Below are 21,004 nucleotides of genomic sequence, written 5' to 3' on the forward strand. Positions count from 1 at the left end.
TTGGGCAGCAGCTGAATCAGCAGACCGAAACACTTGAGAAAGAATAAACCCCATGTTTTTCCATTTTTGCTCCCAGGTTAACATCAGCATCCACAAGGTTTTAACCTCAGCTAAACTTTGACCTGGTACAACCGCCTTTGTGGATTATCCGCATTGAAATTATACTCAATCGTTCCAGATGGATTTTCCTCCATGTGCTACATTACACATTTCACCCAACACACACAAACAGACAGTCATTGAATCAACATGGCATCACAAAAATATTCCGCTATTACAGAAAATAAATTAACTGCATCCATTATAGTACAAGCAGACGCGTCGTGCAAGTGTTAATTATTCCTGCACATTTGGAGTCAAAACAGCTCAACACGTTTTTGATCGCATCTTAAATTAATTCACAACAGCTCCTAATAAAGCAGACTCATTACCTTGTGGCGGGACAGCTGGTGGGGCTGCGTGGACCTTGGTTTGCTCCACAGTTTTAGGGGTATGTGATGGCAGAGCTGCGGGAGGATTGAGCGGCTGCTGAGCCTGTTGTTGTGGTGTGGACGGAGGACACGCCTCTCTCACCACCAGTGACGTTGGCTTATCTTTACAGTCCTGGACAAGTCTGGATGCCTGCAATGGTGAAAATGGAAGCAAGAACATGAAAGCACATACTGTATATTGAGAGAGAGAGAGAAAAATAGCACTCAAAAGTTTTTAAACCAAAAAGTGGGAGAAAGTACCACTGGAAAGAAATGTTACCAATATCAACATCACTGAAGAATATGTGCCATGGAAAAAAGCTATTAATCCTTGTTCTTTCATTTTGCGGTTGCAGATTTGAGAACCCTACAAAGAAGCATCACCAATTTTTTCCCCTTGTAAACGTGGCAGCAAAGGCATTTCACATCTCTAAGTCCTTCAAACTGAAACCAATAATAATTCTTTTTTTTAACTTGTCTCTCTATCCAGAGAGGGCTACGGAATTATTCAAATTCACAATTTCAATGGTTGCAATACCCTCTCTTCATGGTGTCTTACTATAAAACCTGCTCACCCTGTAGTTATGTACATACAGCAGTTCAAACGTGGAGAAATGTGCATCATGGACTAAATATTGCTTTTTTTTAATTGCAAATCTAATCGCAATCCCAATACTCTTCAGAAATATTGTGATACTTTCCAAACATGTTCAGTCTTAAAGGAACAGGCCTCCGTTTTTCCATACTGAGATATGTTCTTAACTGAGCTGAGACGAGTTGATGCGTAACTGTCTGGTCTTTGTGCGTGCGCTCAGTCACGCAAAAAGACCAGAGATGTTGCTAGCATTTAGCCTCCCATCCTCTCCTCTATGGGGCCAAACGGTATAAAAAGAGGTACTATATTGAACACCTTAGGAGCACTTCGACATCTGTGCATTAAAGTGAAGATATTACTGCACAGACATCGAAGTGCTCCGAAGGTGTTATCACGCCTTACAATGTAGTACCGCTTTTTATCCGCCTAGAAAATCAACATGTTTAATGTTGTGTGACTGTACTTGGATCGTGTAACTACTTATGTGACCGTATTTAAATAGGGAAACCGTGGACGATCTCTAACTTCAGCCCCGTTTTTTACAGGTAAGAACATATCTCAGAATGGAAAAACGGTGGCCTGTTCCTTTAAACCATTCACTTATTTCTGTTTTCTATATACATCTTATTTCTCAATATTGATGTTTTTGTTTGCTAGAATTTGTAATGCCATTTTAGTTACAATAACCACCACCCCTAACTCACATTGGGTTGAATCTGCAGGTTGATGGCAGTGAGCTGCACAGGCTGAGGTTTGTGATTGAGGGAGGAGTGTAGGGCGTGGGGGCTGATGGTGGAGTGGAAGATAGTGGCCTGCTGGCTGGGCGTCATGGCGGCGTGAGGGGCGGGTTTGGGCAGCACCGGGACCGGGTGCTGGGAAGGCTGAATGGAGGCAGTCTGTAGGAGCTGGCCCCCCGCCCTCTGGGATCCTTGGACCACAAACTGCTTATGAGGCTGTACCAGTGAGTGAGGCTGGATCTGAGTGTAGGCTGAAATGACAACAAAATGAGGAGAAAGTGACATTAATACCGTCTTTGTGGTAAATCTCTAAAGCTTCTTTTTGTTACTTATCCAGCTTTTTTTTGACACGTGAAAAGCCAAACGAATCGCAACAAAGGCATGAATCATGTAGTGCAATAGAACTGAACATTTGACAGTGTCCAGTAATAACTGTGCCAAGACTCAAACATCTAGTCCACGGTAAGGCTGAGCATTTAATCAAATTTTAATTTCGATTGAGATTTTTTGTCATGTCGGCTTTATTAGGAGGAACAGCACAGGATGAAAGGGGGTGAAAAGCAGGTAAAGCAGGTTGTTTATATTATGAAAAAATAAATAAATAAAGCTGGAATAATAGGAGAAAGAAGAATGTGTGTTTTTTGGTCATATTATCCACCCAGCCCTAGTCCAAGGGTACATGATATACACACTTATACATATACCCATCATGACCCATTAAGTTCTCATTTCTTCGTGGAAGCTGCAGTGCCTGATTTGGCCTGTTCTCAAATGGCGACAGGAAAAACTCTTCCGCAAATCTTGATTCTCCACATGCATAAACTTGCATGTACATTGTTTTACAACATGCTGACTGCAAAATGGAGTTTATCATCAAGGTAATACCAACCAATACTAGCCTGCACCTTTTTTTTAATTGATTAAAAATGTTTTATACAAAGATGCAGACAGACTAAATGGTCTAAGCTTTAAGTTATTAAAAACTTGTCTGGAATCAGTATATACGCAAGTCTTTATTGCATAGTCTTCACAGTTTGATCTAAAAGTGCTACAATTGCTCAACTTTTCACTGAACGTGTCTAGTGCCCTCAAATGTTGACAGTTGGCACAATGTAATAATACTATACTATTTTGCTGAAGGCTGAACAGAGGATGTTGTTGCATTTCTTAACTGACCTTTGACAAAAAAAAGCAAATGGCTTGTCACTATTGCCGTATGGTGTTGTTGGCAAAAGACAGTGAGTCCACAATATGCCCCAAGGCCATAGACACAGCACATCAATCTTGTTTTGTTGAGGTGAAAATGAGTGGGATACAGTTCCTGCAACAGGCGAGAGGAGAAGCCTGGGGCCACTCTCATATTATAGGAGAGAACACGCAGTCAGCCATGATACTGGGAGTTAATGAGTCCTTACCTCTCTTCCCTTTGAGTTTGTAATAATATTACACAAATGAATGGCCCTGAATTGGGGTGGGCGATTTCATTTTATTTATTTGGTCGCTACAGTGCATGTTAATGAACACACTGAGACGTAGGCATGTAAACCTGTCACGGCGGATTGTAATCATGTACAACAGTCGCACACAGAAAGGCCCTGAACATGGGGCTTTCTTGCTGTGAGGCAAAAGCTAACCACTACACAACCATGCCACGAAAAACATTAAGTCAGTCCCATCCTGTTCTGTTGTTGCTATATTAAAGGGGACCACCTGAGTATAAATGTACCCTGCATGAGGGATAAACCACATTTCAAACATGACATACCAGATAATAGCCACATTTTCAACATTACTGCAAACGCCCATATACTTATAGACACATATACACAGTATTCACTCTTCTGTCCTCTCAAACACTCATGACCTGGTGTAGTCAGTTCAATTTGCATTGGATTTGTTGTCAAGTCTCCAGAGAATGATGACAGCATATGTTCCTGATGAGTTTCTAGCACCAGACGCAGGAAAACCCCTGACTTTCCACTTCACACAGTCTACCACTTTTCACAAATCACATTTTAGCCCAACACAATGAACACCACGTTTTCTTCAGTCACTAGTTGCATAGGGCTGGTTTAATTGTGACGTTTTCTTCACAATTGAAGTCTTATATAGCACTTCACACCATGCTTGGTGATGGTAAGCTATTATTGTAGCCACAGCTGCCCTGGGGAAGACTGGCGGAAGCGAGGCTGCCAATCTGCGCCATCCGCCCCTCCAACCACCACCAACCACTCACTCACACACTACAATCAATTCAATATATTTTTTATCTACACATATACAATTATGACAAATAAAAGCTCAAAAACAATGGTTGTATTCACTATTGTCTCATTAAATGATCGCAACTAGCACATAATGCAAACTGCAGAACTGTCTGGTCTCTGTGCATTCTAATCCTAGACCTTGATTTGACCAGTTTGCAGGAACAGGGTTTAATTCTACAGGTGATAGCAGGTATAATCTTATGGTTGGTTTTTAATGGGAAATTTTGATACTCAAAACTGTATCAACAAACAAATTAGACACAACGGGCAACTTTGAAGCAAAAGATTGTGTACAATTCCAGACAAAACTCAGCTGAATTTGTTTTAGACCATAGTTTTTGTGTTTTTGACGAATGTATGCAGTAAAATTTGTTTTGGAAATAATATATTTTCTAAAAAAAAAATGTAATTGTAACCAGTTTTAATCCAATTTACTGTGTTTTAATGACTCTTTAGGCCTTAATTTTGGCACAATTGATTGAATGACTTTTAATGCTTTTCAATGCCTGTAACAGTACTTACAGGAGCCTTGGGCATGTGAGTGCTCCCCTTCCTTAGTGACTGGATTTAGAAACAAAAGTGCAGAGTGACCAGGTCACACTCAAGTGGGATCCAAAGCCTCAGCACAGGCTTCTTCTGATCCACAGCGAATTGCTTTCCACCATCTCCAGTGCACACCTGTCCCTTGTGACTTGCTGCTATGGCAACGCATTAATTTTTTTTTTCTAGACAGCGAGCAGCCCGATTTTCAGCTTCCATCCTCCCTTTTATTTGATGTGAATCCATTACTCTAACAAAGCAAGGCACAGTTGTGCACTGCCATGCTCAGATAATCCCCCACCCCCAGCCCAGACTCATATAAACAGGCCCAAAAACATGCTCTTCACACCAATACAAAAAGGAACACACTATTATTTACAACTTACTAACCACAGAAAAAGATTTACACAATGTGCCTTTATCAAGCCATCACTGGATGAATCATTTGTCAAAGTTGCTTTAAACTAGGGCTACTACCAACAAAAAATGCATACTGTTATATTGTATAATTAGTAATGTACTGGAAATAGATACCATTATTTGATACTGCTAATGCTGATAAACCCAAAAAATATATAATAATAGAAAATGTAATAAACTACAGGGCTGAGGGCTATCTCACAGTTCCTGGCACAACTCAAACCCAAACAGTGCGTACTAAAGCAGAGCAAAAAAGGAAGTGCAGTTGATGTTTGTGTGTTGTGGGAATTAGCTAATGTTATATTTTTTGATGCGATTGAATGTTTTTTATGAGTTTAATCTATGTGCTTTAAGTTTCAGTTGAAACCAATCTTTTCACACGCACATTGCTGTAACAATACCCCATTTCTTGCTCTTGCATTCTTTTGCCCAAACCTGTGGAGAAGTCCGGTGCCCTCACCGGAGATGTGAAAAATAACTCCAAATAAGGCAACAGGAAGACACTTCTAGTGGAAAACTACTAAGAGAAAGGCTTGATGACCTTGGCCCGAGCTCCACTCATCTCCTATCTCTTTGTGAATGTCACATTTTTTCTGATATATATTTGTAAGAACGCAGTTAGACGGCTCCTAATATTTTAAACTTAACTGTTTAACTGTGTTTAAATTGATGGAGTCAGATCTTATGTATATTTAGAGTTTTATTATTTCCTGTGAAATCGCCCACAGTGTCTAATAAACGCTAAAAGGCTGCAGTGCAAATTTAGCACATGGGACAAAACATGGGAAATTTGTATTTATCACGACTGCGAAGAGTAAAACTGCATGAAAAATGAGCATGCTTGAGAAACGGGTATTAACTTTGTTATACCACCAATGTGGCATTAAAAACGTTTTCAAATGTAAATCAGGCCCAACATTTTCACCCCTTGTGCAGCAGGCTTCAACATGTGACTTAAACAGCACAAACAAAACTGAGTGTAACTTCCAAAACCAGCTGCCTGAAAAAACATCATGACTCACGTTAATGCCAGGACAATGAAAGGTGTAAAGATGCTCCACCTAACAGTAATGTTTTTATCTCAGGCCGATACCGATATGCACCGCTGATATTTTTTGGAAAATGTCTGATCTATAATATATTCAGTTTAGTAGGTACTTTAGATGAAGCTTGTTTGAAAGACAAACATCAGTAGATTCCAAAACAAAAAACGGTAAGTCTCTCTCTCTTATTGCTCCAAAACTATACACAAAGGTCTACAAGGTAAAATGTATAGGTACAAACATGTGGCCGATTTTCACCGTGATGTTTCTCTGCCCCCCTGAGGCTTAGGGAATTGTGGGAGGGCTCATTTTAAAGCTTTTACTGAGCTCTTTCCAATGCAATTTATAATCTATAATCTATAATCTATAATATAAAACGCAATCGCGAGTAGGGCGGGGCTTAAGCTCCATAAGGGCGCCGCCATGTTTATTTCCCAGAAATCCGCGGGCGGCCCCCACGTGTCGGTCCCTCCGCTCGCGGGCATTGGCCAGGGGCCACCACGTGCCGTCCCACTAGCCGCGGGCATTGGCCACGGGTCCATATGGACCGCGGTGCTGCTGTCCGAGGACACCCCGGCGTCACAACAACGCGAGTGCACGAGATCTGACTGCCGTGCCTGTGTGCGCGCATCCAAACATCACTCACCGCTAAACTGCAGGCTGTAGACGCTCCGCACAGGTAGTTACATCCTCCAAAACAAATGATATCTGCGCGTCTTTGTTCAAGTTTCTCCTGCAGGTGACCGTGGCTGTGGTTCATTATAGATCCAGTGCTGCGTAATGTCAGAGGCGCAGACAAATGCGTAAGATCCAATCCTGGCCGTATTCTGTCTCCAAAGCTTTGTCTCCGAAAGAAAGTACATGCAGAAAGTTGCAACAACTGCTCAAACACGAGCTTCAAATCAAACGCGCTGCTCCGAGTGCTTTAGCCTCTGTGTGCGGAAAGCGAAAATAAAACTCCCGCCATGCGCTCGTTTTTTTACTTTGCTGCTGTACCATTTGTTTTCTATTTTGCTTTCACGCATTGTGAGCCCAGAGGTACATTTGATTATAAAGCAGCTTTGAAAGCATTGCCAATTGTATTCTAAGGTTATAAATACTGTTTAATAATGATCATTATCAACTTATTATTTTTTAGATTGCACTTGCACCATGATGCTCCAAACCGCGGGTCCTGCACCGTGAACCGAACCGTTACAGCTGAACCCCTAATATTTATCCATAAATATTCCACTGTCTCTTGAATTCTATTCCCTGAGTTTAGCGAACATATTGTCGTTGTAGTATATAAGAAAGGAGTACGGGTGCATCAAACACTCCAATTGCAGTTTGTTTGCAATTATTTTTAGCATTCATTATTTTAAACATTTGTAGTGGCCATAGTTTTTGGAATGGGTTGGGAGCCACTGGTCTGCTTAGTGCGGGTCTACAGCTATACGGAGTGACGGGTTATATGGACTATACTGGACATTTCTTAATGAATACCGCGAAATGCGCGGTATAAATAAAGTTGCCTTGCCTTGCCTTGTAATAACTCATAATCTCAGAATACCAAATGTGGAGACTAGCAAGGCCCAGCCAAAGGCCGGGTCTCAGCTAGTTATATATATATCAATATTTTTATATTTATATAATTATATACATATTTACAGTTACTTTATATCACATGACCAATGTTCTACATTTTGTAGTGAAGCCTGTACTCACCGGGAGCGATAAGAGGCTGTGCACTGACTGCTGTGACATTGCGGCTCATGTTTATGGCCCGTACTTCTGTGACTGGAGCAGAGTCATTCTTCTTTGAACCATCCACAGGAGTGTCAGAGGGGCAGCCCTTCGCCCCTGCAGGTACCGGAGCAGCAGCTGAGGTGCACTGACTCTTCAGAGCAGCCGGCTGGATGGGCACAGGGCTCTGCTTCAGACTCAGTGCCTGCAGCGTCTGAGTCTGTGCGGATGAGGATGCTGCCCCCTGCTGGCCCCGGATGGCCAGATTCTGGACCTGATTCTGGAAGAGGTTTTAGGAAGGATTAGGAAGAGTCAGATTTTACAGTGTTCTTTCATCTTTGTATTTTACATGTACCAGAGAGTCTAAAATAAAGTGTATATAATAATACAGCTATAAGGCAAGGAAAGGGTTTGTGTGATACCTGTGTGCAGTTAGCGCTCTCAGACTGCACTGCGGTGACGGTGGCAGTGGGGGTGAAGATGAGCTGAGGCACAGCTCGACCCAGACTCCGAGCCACTTGTACCAAGTTACTCTGCTGGGCCTGAAACACAACATATACCCCAATAAACATATCTTCTCTTTTCATATTGAATAAAACAAATTAAACATGTGTATGTCATGACATATAAACAATAATGTACCATTTCAAAGTACCATTTCATATCTTTTTAACCATTGCTGAAAAGATATGAAGAATGTGGGACATCCTGTGGTACACCCTATTACTTAACACCACCGGCTGGTGAGTTAAGTGAACCATTATGTGGGCCAAAACACAGCCTTGTGTGTTGTGCACCTGTGTTTACAGTAGGTTGTGTACAGGGGCCAGTGGCTGAGCCCAGAGCAGTCTCACCATCTGTGCACGCAGGTACATCTGTGCCTGGCTCGCAGTGAGCGTGGAGCTGGAAGGGCTGCCCAGAAGAACAGTCTGCTGGGAAATACTTGTGGGGGTGGAGTTAATACTCTGAGCCCGACTAATCAGCTGTGCAGCAGCCGGAGAGGTGGTCAGGTTGATCTACGAACAATTACATAGAATAATTAGAACAGGCCCCTTATATTACTTTACATCACAAAGTAAAGAACTTCTAATATACAGTACTTCTAATAATAATAATAATATTATTGGTGTAAAACAGAAAAAAGAAAGCTCACCGTTGTCTGGGTCGATCCAGTTTGTTGAGATGCAGTGCCGTTCTGTGAAGATGTTTGTCGGCCCGCTGCAATACTGGCCTGCCACGTCACAGAGAGAGAAGCACATTTTATAAACAAGTACAGACAAACTGTATTACCGCATTACAGTTTGTTTAAACAGTATGTGCCAACTCCAATTATGCTCCGTGTTCAATTCTGGCCAGACTTCTCCACAGAACTAGTTAAGGATGATTCACACCAACCCGACCCTGTCGCTGTTTGGGGCGACAGGGCAACTGCTCAGGTCTCCTCTTGTCTGCCTCCGTCTCACCTGCTCAGAGCAACATCTACACTGAAGCAACCTGTACCCCAGAGCCCAGCCTGATAGCTGCACAGTGCGCGTGCACATAATGTTTGTAGTGTACGTTTAGTCATAAATTGTAAACAAAGGGTCCCCGTTCAAACGCAGAGTGGTGGTAATCTCTGGCCAGTGAATTGTAGTCTCTTTGCCTTTTTATTTTGTGTAGTTGTGTGTTTGTGTATTTTTCCGGCTAGTTGATACAACAGTGCGAAGCACATATGGTTAAATTAGCACCAGGGGACCAAATTTAGAGAGTTCAATAACTCAATAACACTACAAAAAAGCTCTCCTTCTAATATCTAGCTGATTTGGTGACCAGCCGGTAACACTAAGCCAGGGGTCTGCAACCCACAACATCAAAAGAGCCATTTCGGACCATTTCAGCCCAAACAAGCGTCTCAAAGAGCCGCAGTAGTTTTAATGCTCAACCGACCGAACAAACTGATTTATATTATTGTTGATATGTTTTTTAAAATAATACAAATTCATTCACAATATTGATTAAAATGATTGTTTATCTGCTTATTTGCAGATTTTTTTATCGATGTTTATACTGTTGATAATTTCTCTTATTGATACGTAGGGCTGAAACAACTAATCGATTAATCGACAACTAATCGATTACTAAAATAGTTGTCAACTATTTCAGTAATCGAATCGATTAATCGTTTTCTAGTAAACCCAGACTAAAATAGAGCAAAAAAGACATGACAATTATGTATTTTGGATGAAAACATACTTTGTTTTTAAAGTTAGGGTCTGCAGTGTTTTGTACATTGTAAATTTCATAAATATCTGTCTTTGTCTCATCCAGTCAGAAAGCAGAATTAGCACAAAGAGCCTCCTACAAACGTTTACTTTAAGTTTACTCCATCAACATATCCTCAAGCCGTGCCACTTTAGCCTTATGTGATAAAAAAATTGAAAAAATACAATTTCCATGCACCTTTCACAGTCAAGCAATTAATCGATTAATTGTAAAAATAAATCGGTAGATTAATCGATTACCAAAATAATCGTTAGTTGCAGCCCTATTGATACGGTTCTTTATTGTTTCTCTCATCAATTCATTACAAAATAAGCTAGAAATGATAATATGTGCTTCTTGTGTTTTTTTATTTAAACAGAAAAGAAAGTAAATTTACCTATTTTGACATAAACTTACTCAAAGCATTTTTATAAAAGCTAATGTAAAATGGTTATTAAATTAACAGGATTAAAGCTATTTCAGTGGGGCAGACACTCTATTTTTATGAACGAGGGTCGAAGGATATTCTTGTCAGCCCTTGAGCGCCGTAGTTTCTGAATGATATGAGCGAGCAAAAGCACATGTTTCAGCACGTGAGCTTTGTTTTGGTTCTTAATAACGTAGCAGCTGCACGTATAGGCGAATATAAAGAGGACAGATTCAGACGGGCTCATTACAACGTGTAGCACGGACCCTAAAACAGCGAAGATGTTGAAGTGCGGCGACGACACACCGATTTTATCAGACTTCCACAGACCACAGTCTACGACCGACGGTGCTGTCACACCAGACACACACACGGCGTCGGCCAAAACCTGCGCGACCACTCCCGACTGGCAATTATTGCGTTGGTGTGAAAGTAGCTCTTCTATATTGTTTAACTAAAAAGATCATAATGTAAAACGTAGGTTATAGAAGATTAATTGAAAGAGTCAACAGTTATAGATAGTAAATGTAACGTAGGTATCAGCGCTATGGAACCATGTTTTCAGTGCACTTTCAAATTGGTGCACTTACATTTTGTGCTACCAACCCAAAGCAAGTGAGAGGTTCCGCAGTAGTCACCTGTTGTACGGCAGCCAGACTCTGGAGTTGAGCCGTGCTCAGATTGTGCTGTTGTTGAAGAGCTGCAGTTTGTAACATCAGATGCTGCTGCTGAGCTGCGTACATCTGCTGCAGGTATTGTGCTGCTGTGTTGGGCTGCCTGTGCAAGGCCTGCTGGAACACCTGGACAACACAAGTACAAAGTCACTTCAACTGCTCCACAGTACTGGACATTTGTGATGGTTAAAATGTGTCAGATTAATGATGAACAAAATCAAATCTCAGAGAAACTATATTGTGACCTTGTCCAATGTTCACAGTGCACCAGTGAAAACAATCAAAAAAGCTTTGTTGCCAAGTGACCATAATGGGTGCTGACCTGTGAGCCACAGCTTCACAACCATCGTAACCTAAAGCTGAGTGTGAGGATCAGCAGCAGACAGCACTCGACTGAAAAAAGGGCATCAGCCTTCAGTCTGGGACGCTAAACTGGGGGTAATTATCTTTGGGTTTTAGTCCCAAGGGCTGAGTCAAGAAAAGAAAAGATAGAATTCCTCCGGTCAAAGGAGTAGCTCTAAACCCCGAGTGGACCTCATTCACTCAGAGGTTAAGTCTGTGAAAAGGCTTGTCCTGTGGTCAGAAGGTCAACGCCACTTAAGCTGAGAGAGCATTCCTTCAACAAACTTCAGCTGATCCTCATTAACATTCATTCATTCACTTTGATAGAATGAAAACAAAAAGCAAACCAAGATTCAGTTTGATAGCAAATCTGCAAAAACAAACCATTCAAACATTGAGACTCAGGCAGGGACCCACCTGCACGGTCTGTCGGTCAGGTATCCCGCTATAGACAGATATTTGAGGCACTGCCTGTCTCCCTGCTGTAGTAGTCGTACTGGAGCTGCTGCTCGTGCTGTTGGTGGTGGAGGCGGTTGCAGAGGTGGTGGTCGTGTTGGTGCTGGTGGTTGTAGAGGCAGAGGGGCTGGAGCTGCTGGGGCTGGGGGCAGTCGTACCGATGCTGGGGACAGTAGAAGCTGGTGCCCCTGGCTCAGTCTCCATGGTGCCCTCAGGTCTCCTGGCCTTTGAGCCCCGACTTTTCTGAATGGCTCTCCGGTACCTGCGAGAACAAGACACATTCGCATTAAAAAGTGAAACTACAATTTTTGCTTGAACTCAACTTGTAGGCCAGCCAGGCAATAAATCCAACTCAATTCCAACAGAGAGTAATTCAAAAGGCTTCACAGGACCATAATAATCATGATCACATCAAGAGCAATACTTTTATTTCTTTTAGGTTCATACAGGTAAACAAATAAACGCACATTGGGTTAATTTCATTGATTTTTATTTTAATGGTCATTTTGGACATAGCTAGATCAATCTGGGACGACGGTGGCGCAGTCGTCTCATGACCGGAAGGTCGTGGGTTCGAATCCCAGCTCCCACAAATGCACACTGTCATCGTGTCCTTGGGCAAGACACTTCACCCTACTTGCCTCCAGTGTCTACGTACATTGGTGTATGAATGAGAGTGTGAATGGGTGACTGGTTCCTTACTGTAAAGCGCTTTGAGCCTGATAAAGGTAGAAAAGCGCTATATAAAAACGCTACCAAAAAAAAGCTGAATGCCTGTTTTCATTCTGTACTGTCCTGTGAACTAAAGCCTAAGGGCTTAAAAACAATAACGTGTGCACTAAGATTCAGACTCAATGACACAGCAGGGATACAATGAATCCAACTACTACTACTATCTACTAGTAATCACTTTCCCAACATGATTTACATAAAATGAGCTTGAGAGGAAGAGCCATTTTGATGGTTGGCCCTTTGATACTAGGATCCATTAGAACAGATGGGTTCAGGCAGAATAACGGGACCAGTGGTGTGGTTTTTGATTATGGATGTCACAATGAATAGAATGACATAAACTGGGGGCAGTAACTGGATAGAAATGCAGAGGAAACTTGAGAAGTCATTGGAGTATTGCAGGAGAATGAATGACTGACCCCTGTTAGCGGCTGGGGGTGTGGGGGTTTAAAGGCCCTGACAGCTGATGTAACAGAGCTGAAACAAGAAGCCAAAATTGGAAGGGTGGAATTTTTCACCCAGAGGTTACAAGGGCCTGTTATGATTTTAAAGCTGGAGGAAATGAGAAGCTAAAAAATGTGCATTACAATGGTATTACTCTTCAAGTGTAAATAAAAGGGGATTGACAAGAGGAATAAGATCTAGTACTTATTTTTTATGTAAAGCTATTGTTCAAGTGCAAGATAAATAAGTGGATAAAATGGTCATAATCTGGGTTATTGTTGGGAGCATTTTGAGTCAGGCTCACATTTGTAAACAAAGCTGCAGATACCAATTGTCCCAGCGCCATGAGTAGCCCACATCCCAGAGCCCTGAGGATGGAAGTCCCCTCAGGTCATGTCTCTCCCCACTATACATTTATCAGAAACCATTATGGGGACTCTCAAACCTGGAACACAGTGCAAAACACAATCACCCGCCTTTACTACTGTACACGTCACAATATGCAGCGGACCTCACTGAGTGCACATTAGGGTGAATCTGAGCCTTGTCCAATCTGTAACTAGAGCAAATGCTGCTGAGCCATAAGAGCCTGTCAGACAGACCCTCAGAGCAGAGTCACTGAACATCACGTATTGAACAATCTAACGCCCACAAAAAAACTACCACAACAGTGCATCTGATGTTGGCAAGCAGAAGGAAAAGTTATGCCTCTAATAAGCCGCAGATTCATACACACATGCATTTGTGTATGTGGATGTGTCCTGAGACAAAGGCCCCTAACCCTGATGCTCCTACCTCCTGTGCCCCCCCCATCGGGAAGCGGGGGTATGCTGTCCCATCCCGCTGTCGGATGTAGCTGCTCTTTGTCTGACGCGGGGATCGGCAGACAGACTGAATGAGGCGCGTGAGGGCAGGCTCCGGCAGCACCTCTTCTCTACCCCCCACACACGTCCCAGCATCAACACCCCACTCCTCCAACCAGGCCACAGACTGCCTCCTGATTATGTGGTATCCTAGCGACAGCCAACGGGGCGCCTCTGGGATCCCCGTGTATGGAGGCTGCTGATTGGACAAAGGAATCCCCTCTAATGAAGATGATGGTAATGACTCAACCCTCTGTCCCCTCCCCCAGCGACCGCCCAATTGTTTTAGGGATATATGCGGCCTTCAACATGGAACAGGGACCAGGCATCGTGAAAATAATTTCTGCGGACTAACCTTGAAAAGGATTTCTGGAAATGATTTAATTTTTGGGGGGGTGTGGAGTGTTGATGAAATTTACAATAGGCATTCTTAGCACCTCATCAGTCCATCCATTTTTATAGAGCTCACGTCGCATCAACACATAAAAACATTGTGAACATTGAAAAAAATCATAATAATAAGGCTGTCCCACATTTGGCAAATGTCAAACTGAGCAAATAAAGGGTATGGATTTAAAGACCCTGCTTTCATATGGGCTCCGTATGATGATCTGTCTGGCCAGGGAGAATGTGAAGAAGACTGTAAATCCTCTATTGATTGTTTTTGTTTTGGGTGGGGGGTAACTCTTAGTCTAATTGTTTAAATGTGTTTAAATAATATTGTGGTTCAAGATGGTATTTAATGGGCATAATCATGCATGAAGCACATTGATTGATTGATTGTAGTAGTAGGTATACTGAAAAATGTATCTGCCACCATCATAACAAGCCTTAAAATTAAAATGTATTATTTTTCATTAGTGGAGAAAAATGTGTAAGATTGCAAAAAATAAAATAAAAATCTGAATCTTTGAATCATATATGTTCTTGTTCAGTAACCCATACTGGTGTGTTATGTGTCAATTATCTTAATTTACAACAAAGCAGAAAAGACAGTCACAGCAATCAGTGTGAAGAAAAAATTACGTAAAAAATTTGAACATCATTTTTCAAAATCAATTGTTACATGTTGATGGCACAAACTTTAAATATTTGTGTGGCACACGTCTGTTACAGGAGTAAACATGATCAGAAAACCGACTGGTCCTGAAGCTGTAACTGAGCTGTGAACAGCTCGAGCCGAGTGGAGCCGAACAAAGAGCATGTGGCTTTAGTCCAAGTTTAAGTGTGCCAAACCTTGTCTGGCATTCCAGCACACGCCGCCTCACGCTGTGAAGCATCAAAGCACTTTCACTCGATTCTCCCCAGAGGACCCTGAACTCTTTATCTACACCCACTGTCACCTGAGACAACCTACCTCTACAACGAAAACCACAGATGCTCAAAATGACTCGTCACTTACAGTAAATAAAATAAACAAAAAAAAAGATCTACATGTAATTTAAAGAGGAACATTATATCACATACACTAATCACAAATATAAACGCAACACTTTTGTTTTTGGTTAAGGTATAAATATAAAAGACATTTAATATATACACAATTAAACCCATGTCTCCCTAATATTGTTCTCCAATCTTCTGCAGTATCAGTAAATAGAAATGGGACGATAAACAATAATATCGTTAATTGAAATTAAAAATGCAGCGATTAATCGATCGCCACCTTTTTTGATTAGCATGATTATCGTGCTAGAAGATAATTGCTAAATCCATCAGACAACCAGTGCCGGTAACTTTACCGGGAGTGGGTACGTCTCCATGGAAATGTGACTTAAGTCAGCAGTATTTAAGATTTCCGTAGGTTAGTTCCTCATGCAAATCCATTCAACCTGCCCTTGCACCAAAATCTCCATTCTATTGTGCAAGTCACAGAAAAAACATGCAGATGTAATTAATGTATGAATTGTATCACATTTGTTATGTTAGTATTGTAGCCTCAACTTTTAAATTGTTTTATGTTTTAGATTTGTTGTTGGCATTAAACACCTTGCCCAGGGGCAACAGCTGAGAACTAGCTTTGCAGCTAATGCTGACACATTCACACAAATGTTCTTTAAAGTGCACTGTCCCTGTCAAAAAATCTAATTCTTTACCCACTACAGAAAAAGCATTTTCTGTGTGGAGCTGCTCATTAGCTGCACGTTTTGTATTGATGACAACAGTATAGTCCAAAATGTTACACAGTGTGCCTTTAAACACGTACTTCACGTCTCACTCAATATGACATTTACAGCAGACAATGAAGAAGAATATTTAATAATTGCCAAATCCCCATCATTTCTGCAGTTTCAGTGATTTTTTAAATGATAGGCAAATATCGTGATAATATTGTTAATCACAATTATTTGGGCCAAAATAATTGTGACCCCAAATTTCATTTTTCATCGTCCCATCCCAATCTGTAAATATGCATTAATGAGCACTTCCCCTTTGCCGAGATAATCTATCCCACTTCACAAGTGTGGCAATATCTTGATACCACAAGATATTGATTAAACAGCATGAGTATTGCCCAGGTGCGCCTTAGGTTGGCCACAATAGAAGTCCACTCTTAAATGTTAAATTATGCTTCATTGGGAGTCAGATAATCATATCCATTTGTTTCACACAGTGCAACATATCTCGTTCGAGTAGAGACCCCTTTCCCCAGACCTCCCCAATGAAGCAAAAGTAAACATTTCAAAAGTTTTGTCTTCAACGGCGCATGAAAAAAATGGGAGCAAAAACAACAAGTGCTGCGTTTATATTTTTTCAGTGTACATAAACATGTATAATTTAAAAAAACTTAAAGCACTTCCACAGCAAGTCTATGAAAGGTTGTTGTTTTGAGGCACTCAGCAGCAAAATTGTGTCAAAAGTTTGATTTAAACCACAGCAATTCCAGATATCAGTGCTTATGTCATTCAGTCAGTTTAATATCAATTTGACTCTTGCCCTTACCCCCCAAAAAAACTCCCAAAAAACATGTTACAATAGACCAGTATGAGTGATAGTGTCTTTGTGAGTGCGACAATGGATGGAAATGAGCCCTTGGCCAGGACCATGACATGCATGAGTCCCATGTGTGCTCATAAGCATGCACTGTCCCAAGCCAAAAAACAAAACATATAAAAGTAAAATGTCAACAATCTAAACAACATCCACCATGATCCTCTGCAATCCTAAACTAAATCCAGAGAGTTCCACACAATTTCTCCATGTTGGTTGGATCAATGCAAAACCAAATGCAAATCAACAAAAATGCTGCGAGTTGTGGGTGTGATCGGCTGTTCGTTATTTTAAAGAGAGGGAGAGGGGGCAACTTCAAACAATTGTTCTACTTTATAACAAAATGTCTATATTTAAAAACAAAAAAAGGAAAAGAATAAGGAATCAAAGAGTCACCTGTCCTTTTATTTCCTGCATCAGCGTTGCTTGTCAGGAGGGTTTCCACCACGCGTCAAATAAGGACACAACCAACACAGGAAAAGGCTAATTGACAACATGCATTTATTTTTCATTCACAGCTTGCTTATTTCTGCTCAGTGACCCTACAGCAGAGGTAGGAAACACTTGCCCCTGCGTGCAGCGTGTCTGCGGAGATATTTTACGTAGATTTTTAGCAGCAAATTAGCCGAAAACTATAAACGCACTGTCTGTTCCGTTCTGCTGCTGATGTTTATGGGCCCGCGCAGCAGCTAGCGAATCCGCGTTCCGACACACTCCAGCGCATAGACCTCTGTGTTTACCATGTCACTTTGTAGGAGAAATAGACAAACAAGAGTCTTTTCATACCCTTTAAATCAGGAGTGCACCCCCCGGTATCTTCCCTGTGCCTCGGGTCTTCCCAGTTGGATCTACAGCATTTTCAAAGGAGAAGCCGTATCCTTCAGACTGGGCACGGGTAGCAGCAGGACCATTTGCATTCCACAGTGAACACGTGACCTTGTTTTTGTCCTTAGCAGAGGCAGAAGGAACCCGGCTCATTACCGCCACCGTCTGTTCCGGAGTGTGCGCTGCGGGCAGACAGCAGCGATCCAGTGTTAATTTCGTCGACTAAAATATTTAGTCTTAATTTTAGTCAAAGTGATGTTTTTGACGACTAAAATTGGACTAAAACTAAATTAAAAGTTTTCATGAGACTAAAACTATGACTAAAATGTCCAGATATTTTAGTCGACTAAAATAAGACTAAATAAAAATGAAAAGGAGAGACTAAAATCATCCAAACTTCTGTTGACCGTCTGAAAGAGCCTCAGATCATGTCAATTCACTGTCAAAGGAGCAGCTCTGAGCTTTGTTCATGTGGAGCAGCTCCATGAAGCAGAGGAACAAGATTAAATATGATTATAATTAATATTATCAATACAAAGTCGTCTAAATTAGTCTTAAATTTAGTCGACTAAAACTACTTGCAATTTTAGTCGACTAAAACTAGACTAAAATTGAAGATATTTTTTTTGACTAAAACTAGACTAAAATCGAATTACATTTTCATCAAAAGACTAAGACTAAAACTAAATTAAAATATGTTGTCAAAATTAACACTGCAGCAATCCAACCCCTACCTGAACCGAGCACTTCTTCCTCCAGTTCGGCTTCACCCAAATCTAAAAGCTTCTTGGGGGAAAAAGTGTCAAAATGGCAAGAAAAATGAGACGAATACAAGGATGAAAACGGGACAAATGAGCAACGAATACGTGACGAAAATGTGGTGAAAACTCAACAAAAGAGTGGAGGGGGGAAAACATCTAAAAAGTGACAACAACACGAGAGAAAAAAGATCAATTTAGATGAGTTTTGTAGGTCTTAGCTTTCAAATAAGGTGTTACATTGGCCTATAGGCATTGGGTAAAGCTGAAGTGGAGAAAATGCACTCGGTTCAGGCTTGTGTTAAGAGGTTAAAGGCATTGCATGGCCCAACAAAGACGTCCTAGTGTTTCAGGAAGTAACAGAAAACCCCTGAATGACAATTTCTCTAATAATGACAAATAGATCCAACCAAATCAATATGGAGCAGAACAACAGCCCTGTGAGGCAACTTCAACACAGTTTTCCCTGGCATCGGCTTGACTGTGATGCAGTTTTTAAAGCACTTCCATAGCAAATCCATGAAAGGTTGATGTTTTGAGGCTAAAACAAGGCTTGAAATATCCACTCAGCAGCAAAATTGCGTCAAAGGTTTGTCTTCTCCTCAATTGATTTAAACCACAGCAATTCCAGATATCAGCGCTTATGTCATTCAGTCAGTTTAATATCAATTTGACTCTTGCCAGGATCCCTTACCCCCCAAAAAACTCCAAAAAACATGTTACAATAGACCAGTATGAGTGATAGTGTCTTTGTGAGTGTGACAATGGATGGAAATTAGCCCTTGGCCAGGACCATGACATGCATGAGTCCCACGTGTGCTCATAAACAAAACGTATAAAAATAGAATGTAAACAATCAAAACAACATCCACCATTATCCTCTGCAATACAACTAAATCCAGAGAGAAGCAAGCGTTTCACACAATTTCTCCATGTTGGTTGGGTCAATGCAAACCAAATGCAAATCAACAAAAATGCTGTGAGCTGTGGGTGTAGGTCAATAGTAGGTCCTATTTCAAATTGTATTGAAGTGGATGAATATACTTTATCTTGCAATTATAATAATAAATGCACATATGAACAAAGGCCTGATGAAGGTCCTTTGGCCTAAACATTGCAGCAGTAATACATGTCTGAAAGAGTGAGACGGTGTGTCTTTTGTTCATTTTTGCATCAATTTCCCTGTCTTCAACGCACCTGTAGCCTCCTGGGTGTGCGGAATCATCCTTAGCTGATAATAATAATAATATATTAACAAAACTTTATGAATGCAAATTGCTAAACCAATACAAAATTAAACCATCAAAATGTTTTAACTTGTTTTATTTCTTTCGGTGTCATTTTATTATTTCCCACCAGATGGAGCTGTTCCATAACAAGATTTCAGAGACAGGTCAAGTCAGGTCACACAAGACATGCTTTACAATAAAATAAATCAAAATTTATGGACAACTAACAAGTCGACCTTCGTCATTTATGTTCGTAAAAAGGTGTTTGAAATAACTTCCAAGAGCCATGTTAATTGTTCAACTGAAACAATGCAAAGTCCTGATGTGAAAGGCAGCGTGCCCTTGTGTTTGCTTGTGTTGGTTTTTCAAAGACTCTGCTTTGGAAACACCTGTTTTTGCTGTTACTTGAAAGTGCCTGGGAATGACGATAACGCAGCCTCCTTCATCAAAGTTTGATTATTAGCTCAAGATTTGTTCAGATTTATTTCCATTGTTGCAGTTGTGTCCAGTTCTGTCCTTGTGTTTGTGTAGTGGGGATGACCATTGTGAAGAAAGATCTGTGGACTCAAAAAGCGTCAGCAGACATCCCCTCCCAGCAGGACCAGGCTGACTTCTGAGAGGCTTGTCGTTGTCATACTTCCCTAAGGAAGTATGACAACGACAAGCATAAGTTAGAGGGTCATTATTGCAGAATATTTTAGAGTTAGGCAATCCGGTAAATTACAAAACTAGTGAATAATGATGCATATAATGACCCTTTGCCCTTTGCTGTGGGTGTCCAAACTTTAAGTTTCACTAATCAAAAATTCTCTAACATCATAAAAAAAAAAACTTAAGACAGACCTGTTTTAAATGCTCTGTGCCTAAATATAGATGTGGGTGTGCAATCAAATAATAATACACTAATTACAATTTAAAGCATTCTGCACTGTGCTCAGGCGGTTTCTCTGGAAATTACACGGCTTATTGTGATAACTGGAAGCCAATGAGAAACCACTTCCTGTAGAAAGTATTCTGTACTGCAGTTCCTCAGAAAATAAAATTATGAATACTTTACTGTAACTAAAGTTAAAGGGACACTGCGTAACTTTTGGACTATACTGTTGCCATTAGTGCAAAACATGCTCCTATTGACCAGCTCGACACAGAAAAATACTATTACTGCAGGGAATAATCAAAGAATGGATATGGATGAGGACCTAATCTGTTTTAATCTCAAATTCTA

General features: G+C 41.0%; 1 protein-coding gene across 2 annotated transcripts in view; it reads right to left on the bottom strand.

Annotated features, from left to right (window-relative positions):
- Positions 1-17,904, bottom strand: part of phc2b (polyhomeotic homolog 2b) — a 31,454-nt gene extending 13,550 nt beyond the window's left edge. The window contains exons 1-9 of one of the 2 annotated variants that reach the window (XM_079579030.1): positions 17,754-17,904; positions 11,899-12,199; positions 11,104-11,265; positions 8,951-9,028; positions 8,652-8,813; positions 8,220-8,339; positions 7,780-8,077; positions 1,770-2,053; positions 432-621 (exon numbers count right to left, since the gene is read on the bottom strand). In XM_079579030.1, coding sequence (XP_079435156.1) covers positions 432-621; positions 1,770-2,053; positions 7,780-8,077; positions 8,220-8,339; positions 8,652-8,813; positions 8,951-9,028; positions 11,104-11,265; positions 11,899-12,141 — 1,537 coding nt within the window. In that variant the 5' untranslated portion in view covers positions 12,142-12,199; positions 17,754-17,904. Of the gene's footprint in view, positions 1-431; positions 622-1,769; positions 2,054-7,779; positions 8,078-8,219; positions 8,340-8,651; positions 8,814-8,950; positions 9,029-11,103; positions 11,266-11,898; positions 12,200-13,908; positions 14,040-17,753 lie in introns of those variants that run through there. The other variant, XM_079579029.1, reaches the window with a different exon arrangement.
- Positions 17,905-21,004: the final 3,100 nt, after the last annotated feature.

The sequence above is a fragment of the Gobius niger genome (genome assembly GCF_951799975.1).
Source record: "Gobius niger genome assembly, chromosome: 20".
Classification (NCBI taxonomy): Eukaryota; Metazoa; Chordata; class Actinopteri; order Gobiiformes; family Gobiidae; genus Gobius; species Gobius niger.